Source organism: Agrilus planipennis, unplaced genomic scaffold, assembly GCF_000699045.2.
Source record: "Agrilus planipennis isolate EAB-ADULT unplaced genomic scaffold, Apla_2.0 scaffold44, whole genome shotgun sequence".
Classification (NCBI taxonomy): domain Eukaryota; kingdom Metazoa; phylum Arthropoda; class Insecta; order Coleoptera; family Buprestidae; genus Agrilus; species Agrilus planipennis.
The window spans coordinates 1,472,225-1,482,574 of NW_020438939.1; the positions used below are offsets into that span (position 1 = coordinate 1,472,225).

The window sequence follows — 10,350 nt, forward strand, 5'->3', positions numbered from 1 at the left end:
TTCAAAAGTATATATACCATACTATATTCTCCCACACTTATGTATTTTAATCTAACATTTAACGATCACCATTACCACAAATCCCTCTAGGAAACTAGGGTTCGATTATTTTAAAAAAATATGACAGGAAAAATACAATTTGTTCTATTTTCGTTTCTATTGTAGATGTGATGTTGAGCCTCTTTCTTGCGTATTCAAAATATAATTAACACATTTTTCTGCGTAAATAAACAACGAGGATAATTCGATTAACTTTTAAGACCTCTACTATTTTTTTTGTCTAAAAAACAATAGTAGCTTTATAATTTAAAGGCCACTGCCCGACAATAAAATTGTCCTTTCATATGCTTTGTTACCTTTGTTGTAAACTATTTTTTAATAACTTCTCATTATGAATTTATAAAAAATTAGTTGATTTTCCATATGAAATTTATAAATACATGAAAAACAGTTCAAACGATTTTATTTTTTAAACCATCATCTACTATAATTTAAAACTTGCAAAGACAAATAAAGAGTATAGAAAAAGCCTTTAAATAAGTATTAAAAAGGTTTTCTTATAGTTGTATTAACTGAATAAGATAAAAGGATGAATTTTTGAATAATAAAATATGAAACGTCATTTAATATGAGACAAATTTTCTTGTTATGACAGTAGCCTTAAAATAAATGCAAATTCGTGACCCGCAAAAGCAAAAAATATTTCGTTTTGCAACTGTATTTTGCTCTAGAAATGATAGGAATTTAATGTTTTATTTAGTATCGTTAAAAAATTCTACTCTATAAAAATTAAATGTTACTTTTAAAATTCGCTAGACCAATAATCGCAATAAGCAATGCTAAATTTAATTATTTTCTTGAATATTCCTACATGGGGCCATTTAATAAACTTATCTAGCAGCTACTATTAATTTGAACATTTTCTTTTTTAATTTGCACTGGTTCCAATAGATACTCTTATGATACACACAAGAAGGTCAAAAATCGCAATTAAAATTCACAATGTATAACAAACAATAACATTTCTTTATGATTAAATAGCAATTAAAAATGTAGTACATAGTACAAAATCTTGTGCAAAAAATATTGACTGATTTATACACCGTTATATGACAACAAATTACTGATTATCGATCGATTTGTACCCTGAAGCTTTTTCTTAAAAAAATGCTTGAATAATTATCATTAAAGCGCAGTCTTTAGAGAATTCTTGTAAAATTTGATAATAATTTATATTGTGCTTTTCAGTGGTAATTTTAATGTAAATGAATTGTTTTCATCTGGATTAACTTTTTAAAAGCTACAACGTTCTTAGTAGTTAACATTAAATATAGAAACATGAACAAGAAAATAATAAAAAATTGTTTTTCTCATGAAACACTAAGTTTAAATTAAATGCCTACAAACCATGAACCAAAAACGCTCATGTTTCTTTTTTTTTCTCAATCTTAACATAATTCTTTTATAATATTAGATTAGTAAGGCAAGTTTCAATCTTTGTTCGTCAACTTCTTGTCATTAATTNAAAGTTCTTTTATAATATTAGATTAGTAAGGCAAGTTTCAATCTTTTTTCGTCAACTTCTTGTCATTAATTAATTATTCATCCAAAAATTCGTGGGAGAATTTGCTGAACCGAATTTATACAATTTAATAACTAATTAATATTTAAACACTTGCGTCACCTCTCTTAAATGATAGTAACGATACAATAAACATTACGTATTTATTGCATATATATAGTGAATTCGGCCTCAGCTTTTTTCTTTCTACTTTTTTGACTAGATTAATGGCATCATCACAAGACACCTTTGTCTTTGAATATCATTATTTATAATTAAAGAAAATATATAGAATTACATCCAATTTGGTATAGGAATGTATATCAATATCAGACTTGGATTTTGCGCTTGGTTTTTGGGTAATTATTATGGTAAAAGTAAAACGTAAGAGAAGAGGTCATAACAAGCGCGAAAACTAAACTAAAAAGTGAGAGGTAACAAATGATTTATTTTAAAGGGATACGTCACCATATTGATGGGACCATTTTTCGTAAGCGGTAATACTTTGAGGCGAAACACTTCGTCGTATTCGTTTGAGAGACTCCAGAAAATCGTTCATTGTAATGGCCCTAACTAAACTGGGATCTAGTTGTTTTACCTGTTCAGGCACCAACTCTGCAAGAAAACAAATACATAATTCTATAGTCCCGTTATAACTTTTATCCCACTCTTGTATTCATGACTTCTGTAAAATCTTTTTTTGGTCTTACTTACCTCTTATCGGACCCAAGGCAGCATCTTTAGCTAAGGCAGTAAGGTCACTGGCAGAATATCCTTCAGTCAATTTGGCCAACTTCTTCAAGTCCCCTTCTCCCAGACTACAGCCCTGCTTCTGCAATAGTTTTGTTAATAGCTGTACTCTAGTATCAGCATCTGGCAAGGCAACGTATACTCTCTTAGTAAATCTCCTCAAAGCTGCTTCATCCAACTCTTGAGGCCTGTTGGTAGCTGCCATTACAATAATCTACAACAAATTCAATAGCAACACTTGAAACAACATAAAAACACCAAAAATACCTTTTCACTTTCTGGATTGGACGGAAGACCATCAAATTCGACGAGAAATTCAGTCTTCAACCTTCGGCTGGCTTCGTGTTCACTTATCGATCGTTCTGATAAAAGAGAATCTACCTCGTCTATGAAAATTATCGATGGCTGAAGTTCCCTGGCCATCGCAAAAAGGGCCCTGACTAGTTTCTCGCCCTCTCCTACATATTTTGAAGTTAAACTTGCGGCACTTATTGAAAAGAAAGTTGCCTAAAAAAAAAAATAATAAGCACAAAAATTTAAAATGACGTATAAGAGAGCTTACCTGACATTCTGTTGCTACAGCTCTGGCAAGTAACGTTTTACCATTCCCAGGGGGCCCAAAGAGAAGTAACCCCCTTGCGGGAGATCTCAAACCGGTAAATAACTCAGGTCTTAAAGAAGGTAGTATAACCATTTCTTGTAGCGCTTGTTTAGCCGTTTCTTGTCCCACAATGTCATTCCAGTGAATCTGCTGACCTCCATCCACTATTTCATCAAGTATACACTGGGCTAATTTAGGGTCCACTCCCCTCAAAGTGGGGGATCGAGTACGGCCTATTCCCAGATTCTTATTCGAACCTTTAGAAATATAGAATTCAGAAAGTTAAATTAATAAAATCGTCTTAAGATGAAGTTGAAAACGTGTTACCACTTCCTTTCCTTGCCGGTGAGTTGTTTCCTGGTCCTGAATGTGACGTCTGCCTCTTTATAGTCGGGGGTGTTGACGTTTTATTAAAAGGTCTAACGGCTTGCACTTGAGGCATGCGTGACCCCATTGACCTGGGCAATGTTTGACTCTTTGACAAAGCATAATTATTGCCCGGACGTTTGGCCGCTACAGTGAGTTTTTTTCCTGCGGCTGTTAGATATTTATCATATAAAAAATGTCATATATAATTGTAAATATTAAATTATGTTCATTTTGCCTTTGTATTTTGATATCCTATTCGCTAGACCAATAATCGCAATAAGCAATGCTAAATTTAATTATTTTCTTGAATATTCCTACATGGGGCCATTTAATAAACTTATCTAGCAGCTACTATTAATTTGAACATTTTCTTTTTTAATTTGCACTGGTTCCAATAGATACTCTTATGATACACACAAGAAGGTCAAAAATCGCAATTAAAATTCACAATGTATAACAAACAATAACATTTCTTTATGATTAAATAGCAATTAAAAATGTAGTACATAGTACAAAATCTTGTGCAAAAAATATTGACTGATTTATACACCGTTATATGACAACAAATTACTGATTATCGATCGATTTGTACCCTGAAGCTTTTTCTTAAAAAAATGCTTGAATAATTATCATTAAAGCGCAGTCTTTAGAGAATTCTTGTAAAATTTGATAATAATTTATATTGTGCTTTTCAGTGGTAATTTTAATGTAAATGAATNAAACATAAATCTGCAAAACACAACATAAATAAACAAAATAAAATACCTGAGGTAGTGCAACTAGGTTTAACAGTAGGGATATGGCTTACAAGACTAGTTTTCGGGATTTCTAATTTTTTGGTTTCATTCACTAAGTCCAATTGTTGTAAACTGGCCACATTTTCTATAAAGAGATCCCAAGATAATACCTTTTTGCATTTTTTAAGATTAAAGGGGAAACAAAATACATTCAAAAAAGCACACAATAATAAAAAATACAGGTGTGAAAGCTCCAAAATATTAAAAATATTCTAAACTCACCTAAAAATTGTAATCTATCTTTTGCCATAGTTAAATTAGTTTTCATTTTTTCATGTAACCTTTGAGCCCTTTCCCAAACTTCTCCACGACCACCCCAACATTGAACTGCAATTCCAAGTTCCAATTCTCCAATTCCTTTTTTATAAAGTTCAATAGCTTGTTCTTTCTGACCTGGAATAATTTTATTAATTAACTAATAATCTTGAAAAAGTAAAAATACCTTCATTTTCTTCATCAATTTTGAGAGCCCTTGAAATATATTCAAATGCCCTTCTATGATGATGTTTTTGCTTTGCAAGTAAAGGATCTGCAGGTCCAGGACAAGGAGTTCGAGAACTATGAGCCATTTCTAGATTTTCTTCTGTGATGTTTTCTTCTACACTTGCATCGTTTTTATAAATCAGTTTTGGTTTCTTACAAAAGTAACTTGATGAACTGCAGTAGATAAATCGCAAGATAAGGAATATATGATATAGCAGCCCGTGCAAAATGTTAAATAGAAAAATAATAGGAAACGACACAACACACAAATTCTTCTTATGAACGTTTGCTTCTTCGAGAGAACCAAATATCAGCTTTTGTTTTTCTGAATCATCACTTCGTCTTGACTTTTTACTTGGAGATTTACCACCTTGTGTTTTTCGAACCATCCGACCATGACATTTGCCTCATTGGGCGAACTCTCCCACGTACAAAAAGAAATGCGCTCACAAAATAATCACGTTAAATACTTTATTGTTTCCATTCGTGTATATCTAATGATGGATGAATGGTAGTATTTATTTCCTTTATTTCATAGATTTATTTATATATATATATACACATCTGTATTTGTCTGCTTTAACTCGTCGTTCGTTGAACCTAGTTGAACCGAAGCCTCACAACCACCGAAAAGTAAGAAATTTATCAGAAATAGAAGTAGAAACAAGACACAAAATCAATCAAATAATAACAAATAAAGAAACTAAGGTATTATCAATTATGCCGTTGAAAAGAATATTTATAACTTATTGTAATAATTTTTGCATCCTCCAAATCAATGAATTCTTTTTTCTAAACCAGCTGCTATTCAACCACTATGTTATCTATTCTCTATGATCACTATCTTCTATGAATAATGATTCGATTAAGTAAATTGTTAGGTTATCTATGGTTGTTAGTTGCATGCGGTGTTAACTCCTCCTGTCAAAATAGTAGTGACTACACCTGGCAGATGGCGGTGTTGCAGNTAACTTATTGTAATAATTTTTGCATCCTCCAAATCAATGAATTCTTTTTTCTAAACCAGCTGCTATTCAACCACTATGTTATCTATTCTCTATGATCACTATCTTCTATGAATAATGATTCGATTAAGTAAATTGTTAGGTTATCTATGGTTGTTAGTTGTTTGGTTAGAATAGTTACCGGCTATTTACAAATTATTTATGTAATTATTATTATGGATAGAACATTAAATGCCTCTTTATTAAGCACAAGGAGCCCCTTTTCTCCTAAAGGAAGGCCAAATATCAGTTTGAAAAAGTCCACACTTCAGTCATCATTCAAGAAGTCCTCGTAAGCATTACAACTTTAAAATATTATTGTTACAATTATTGGTGTCATTCTTTTAGTCGTCTTAGCGTATCAGGTAAATCAGTACAATCAATACAAATTATACTAAAAACACCTTATAATTCTCTGGAACGATTTGGTCAACCATTGCCTGTTCTTATCACCGAAGCTCTAACTTTTGCCGACCGTAAGAGATAGCTATTTATGATCATCTTAATTTCTTAAAGGCTTTCATACTTATAGGAAATGCAACTGTTACTGCTCGTATATCCGAGTGTGGATATGCATGGATCGTATGTGGACGAAGACTGTTGGTCTGGCAGTATAAACAAAGCAATATACAGTATGGAACTCCTCAGAAGAAAACACCCAGTAGCAACTGTTTTGAATTGCAATTACCTCAGAGTGATTTGGCCCACAGGGCCGAATTAGTATCAGTTTATCTACCAAGTGGTTTAGGTATGCCAGCTTGTATAGCAGTATCACCTGGAGGAGTTGTGAGGTATTGGCCAGCAATTACCCATGAAGGAGTGTCAGTGGAACAGAATGTAGATCTTCAAGGGCAGGAATGTGACAGTCTTACAGTTATTGGAAATATGGGGTGCATTTTGGCCACAACTACTTGTACAGTTGTTCACGTACAACCTCAGAAAATAGGAGGAAGACATTCTTTACACTGTAAAATGTTAAAATCTCCTAGTGGATGGTTTGATGGTATTAGCAGAAGAATGACATCATTTATTTTTGGATCAATGTCAATGGAACATTCAGCTGAAGCAGTGAGTTTTTAAATTAATACATCCTTTCAGATGGGTACATATTAAATTTACTTTATATTTGAAGAGATTGGTCAGAGTATTGACAGTACCAGAATCAGAGGAAATATGGAAAGTTTATGTCCTGGCAGGCCATTCTTTGCAAAAATGGGAACTTATGTCCAATGAACAAGAACAGTTAATTTTTATTATCGAATTAAATCGTCTTATTGCCGATAATTTTCATAATTCCATCTGGGAAAATTGCGGGGGTGATCAGAGTGAGACAGATACCTGGCTTTTGGACATACAACCTGACAAAGACGGTATTATTATTCTTGCTGCGGCAGTAAATATGCATATTTCACCCCAAGTGCATTATGCTTTGGTTTCATTGGAAACTAATGGTCCTGAGGCCCCCAATCATGTTCGAGACTTTTATATTTTGAAAATGAAAGGACTCTACAGAGAAGATAATCCTCAGGATTCCTTGTCCTACCGATTTTTAAAGTGTAGTTCTTGCGCATACATTTACAACCAAAGGTGCATTACTGTTATAAAACCCCAAGAGGAACCTGATACCTTAGAATTTAATGGACAGGACTTTTTATTAGGAGGATCTGTTTGTATTAACACTCCTGTCTTTTTCTCACGAAATCATGGTCTGATAGCCATAACCAGTAATGAGATTAACTTAGATATGAGCAGTGGTAACATATTCCAATCGAATACTTTTTTGGATACATCACTAAATGAAACTTTAGTAGGCAATTTGACTCTTTACAGTTTTGATCCTGAAGAAATGTACAATTCCTATAAAGACATTGTATGCCAACTTAAAGCAGCTTTTATTTTTCACGTAAAAAATCAGCATGTAAGCTTTCCCTATGTATGTTATTTTCTTATGTAATTTATAACTCATTTTAGATGGCTTGTCAAGATATTCTTCAAAAACTTTTCTTTTCTGAAGGAACTTCTATTCCAGGAGTGGATTCGACTTTAGATAACTGTGTTATAACAGTTTGTGAAGACCTTTTGGACGATATTCCCGCAGGGGATCCCCGCTGGAGTGGAGAGAATCAGGCAGGTCTTGGCAGCTCCTACTCTATGCAAATTCTTAATCAACTGGAAGATAAACAGAAAGCTTACGGGTTATTTATTAAATTTCTCAGGGAAACTAATCTTTGGAATAAATTGGCAGCTGTTAAAAAAAGAGATACAATTATGGCCACCACTCATGTTCTTGGTGAGCAATATACAATTTTATTTAATTAAAAAATCCAAATTACATAGTTTTGTAGGACTGGCTGCTTAAGATTATATTAAAACTGAAACTTACAAAGTAATTTCGGCTTCTTTTTTTATTTACAAATAATAAACGGACACAGGCTTGCTTATATTTAATTCTTTTATTTTTTTTTGCAGGAGAATTGGCTGAAAAATTAACTGTTGCAATAGCGTTGAAGAGTTCTGAAGCAGGTCCTATATTGGATTATGCCATCGAAAAAGCTGTGGGAGGACCAAATGTGGAACACTTGGACGGACTTACCAATCAAGACGTTTTCTACAGGGAAGTTAATAAGATACACAGAGGTTTGCAAGAGTTGGTGAATCGCTGCGAAGATGCTGCACATTCTGATCTTGATCCTGGAGAAGTTGCTGTACTAATCTGCGAAACTAACGATTTGTTGTTGGTAATTTACTGGTTTTTTAATTTAATGTGATTTAAATATTTTTTGTTTTCAGAATGTTCTTCGTGAGCTTTTAGAAAATCGAAGGCAAAATATAAATAATTTTCTTCCATCGTTCGACACTCGCTCCCTGGGTTGCGAATATCTTCCTTGGTTAGCTGCTCCTGGGCGTAATGGCCTCTACGACAGCTTAATGCTGCAGGTAACGGGAAAATTATTGTAACCCCATCCCTAATAATGTTATTTCACTTTCTTTTTCTATTTATAGCAACTATTAACACTAAATTATGGAGCAAAAGCCTCGTCAGACATCAATTTGAAGAACATTCTCTATGATCAATTTGTAGAGTTAGTTGATGTGATCTTGGACGGCCAAAAAGCGTACATAGAGAGTATTAACGACGAGGAGGCAGATTCAGCAGTAAAACAATATCACAGTGACCGACATAAACTTATAAAGCCGCTAGGTATAACTCGTGTTATTTTAAATTAATTGTAAATCAGAATAATTTTTTTTCTCTAGTTGAGGACAAACAGTGGGAAAGGGCACTTCTTCTGGCTGAAAAATATTCCGATTTCGAGACTTTAGTCGAGGTATGTGAAGCTACTGATAATCAGCAACGTCTGGACGAATATATGGAGAGATTTGGAGCTGAAAAGTTCCCAGAATATCTTTATAATTGGTACTTACAACAAAATAAACAGGGCAAGTTGATCAATCGGTGCAAAACGTTGTCGAAAACAAAAGTTTCTCAACAGTTAACTAGTTTGTTATGTGAACATCCTTCACTCTCTTGGTTGCAGCATATTTTTGATCAAAAATTTACACGAGCCTCTGAAGCACTAAAGTAAGGAAATATTGTTCTTTATTATGGGCAAATATGATTTAATAATAAATTATTGCGTTTTATAGAAATTTAGCCGTTCAAGAAACCGAATCCATAATGCGTCAAAAGACTATGCTAAGTTTGGGAAAACTATCTCGATTGGCGGCCCCCGAAAACTCAGGAACAACAGCTTATCTCGAAGAAGTAAATACTCGATTGGAATTGGTAGCTTTCCAAGAAGAAATTCCCGATTATGTGCTCCAACAGTTCGGTTATGACACCTTAAAGCCACGTGTAATACCTCCCAAGGACCTAGTGTACCTCTTCACTTGTTCAGAGTATAAAGAAGCCTCAGAGGTAGAGTTTAAGAAAGCCTTGGATATCTTAGTATATATCTTGGATGATGATGAAAGGAATGAGTTGTGGCTAATGGTATGGAGGAGGGTTGTACTCAGAGATACATGGTTCGATGGGTCTCTAGAATCTCCTATGGAGTTTCTAAGAAACACTTTGTTCTACAGATTGGCAGAATTAGCAATAGTTCTTGGTAAGCTTTTGTTCATTTTTAAATGAAAATTTGTTGTGTGTCTGATGCTGCATCTAAGACTAAGAGAAAAGATTATTATGCAAAATGAAAATCTTCAGAAACAAATAAACATTTTTTATTTTTTTGGCAAAATAATATTTCAATAGTGTTTTACGTTTTTGCTCTTTCTTTTAATGGATAGATATTAATACTTTATATTTGTATGTATGTTTATTTTGTTAATTGCAAATATTTATTACATATAAATCACAACTCGCTAACATGCACAAACTGTAATGTGAACAACTGACGTTCTCAGTTTCCACTATTAAGTCTAGCCTAGTGTATGTGCAAATTATTAGTGTCTATTATATCAAAAGATTGCTGAGGCCAAAATGCAAATATTATAGTATTTTGAGATACTTTTGTATATTACTTATCAATTGTAAATCATTTTTAGGCGAAGACCCTCAAAACCTATTACCTCCTTTAGACACTTTGATGGACTGCGAAGAAATGGAACAGATGCAAGATAATAAAAATTTCCAGTTTCTAATAAAACTTGGTTATGAACGTATACAAAAACTTCAAGCAGAAGATTAAGAAGAATAGCTTTTTTAATATTTTTGTATATTTGATAACTAGCGTAAGATTAATACAATAAATTGCTCATTTTGTATTGTTTTATTTTTTTTTT

At 33.0% G+C, this 10,350-nt stretch overlaps 2 protein-coding genes across 2 annotated transcripts; one reads left to right on the forward strand and one right to left on the reverse strand.

The window, feature by feature from the left end:
- Positions 1-1,533: 1,533 nt before the first annotated feature.
- On the reverse strand, positions 1,534-5,316 carry LOC108733545 (spastin). Its single transcript, XM_018464729.2, has 8 exons — positions 4,521-5,316; positions 4,301-4,471; positions 4,047-4,163; positions 3,240-3,449; positions 2,874-3,169; positions 2,579-2,818; positions 2,276-2,525; positions 1,534-2,176 (listed from the first exon to the last, which is right to left on the reverse strand). The coding sequence occupies exons 1-8, from the start codon at positions 4,948-4,950 to the stop codon at positions 2,013-2,015; spliced, it is 1,878 nt and encodes a 625-aa protein (XP_018320231.1). The 5' UTR covers positions 4,951-5,316; the 3' UTR covers positions 1,534-2,012.
- A 346-nt stretch (positions 5,317-5,662) lies between these two features.
- On the forward strand, positions 5,663-10,340 carry LOC108733542 (nuclear pore complex protein Nup133). The gene is made up of 11 exons (XM_025974508.1): positions 5,663-5,857; positions 5,914-6,041; positions 6,098-6,633; positions 6,698-7,483; positions 7,537-7,855; positions 8,035-8,303; positions 8,356-8,502; positions 8,569-8,767; positions 8,824-9,148; positions 9,214-9,674; positions 10,114-10,340. The coding sequence occupies exons 1-11, from the start codon at positions 5,676-5,678 to the stop codon at positions 10,254-10,256; spliced, it is 3,495 nt and encodes a 1,164-aa protein (XP_025830293.1). The 5' UTR covers positions 5,663-5,675; the 3' UTR covers positions 10,257-10,340.
- The last annotated feature ends 10 nt before the right edge of the window (positions 10,341-10,350 follow it).

Bases quoted from the DNA above. Each gene is read 5' to 3' on its own strand.
- LOC108733545 (XM_018464729.2), bottom strand. From the start codon at position 4,950: ATGGTTCGAAAAACACAAGGTGGTAAATCTCCAAGTAAAAAGTCAAGA. The intron at 2,819-2,873 runs GTAAGCTCTCTT...TTTTTTTTTTAG, and splicing joins CTGTAGCAACAGAATGTCAG to GCAACTTTCTTTTCAATAAG. The intron at 2,177-2,275 runs GTAAGTAAGACC...GTTTTCTTGCAG, and splicing joins TGCCTTGGGTCCGATAAGAG to AGTTGGTGCCTGAACAGGTA.
- LOC108733542 (XM_025974508.1), top strand. From the start codon at position 5,676: ATGGTTGTTAGTTGTTTGGTTAGAATAGTTACCGGCTATTTACAAATT. The intron at 5,858-5,913 runs GTAAGCATTACA...TCATTCTTTTAG, and splicing joins TCATCATTCAAGAAGTCCTC to TCGTCTTAGCGTATCAGGTA. The intron at 8,768-8,823 runs GTATAACTCGTG...TTTTTTCTCTAG, and splicing joins TAAACTTATAAAGCCGCTAG to TTGAGGACAAACAGTGGGAA.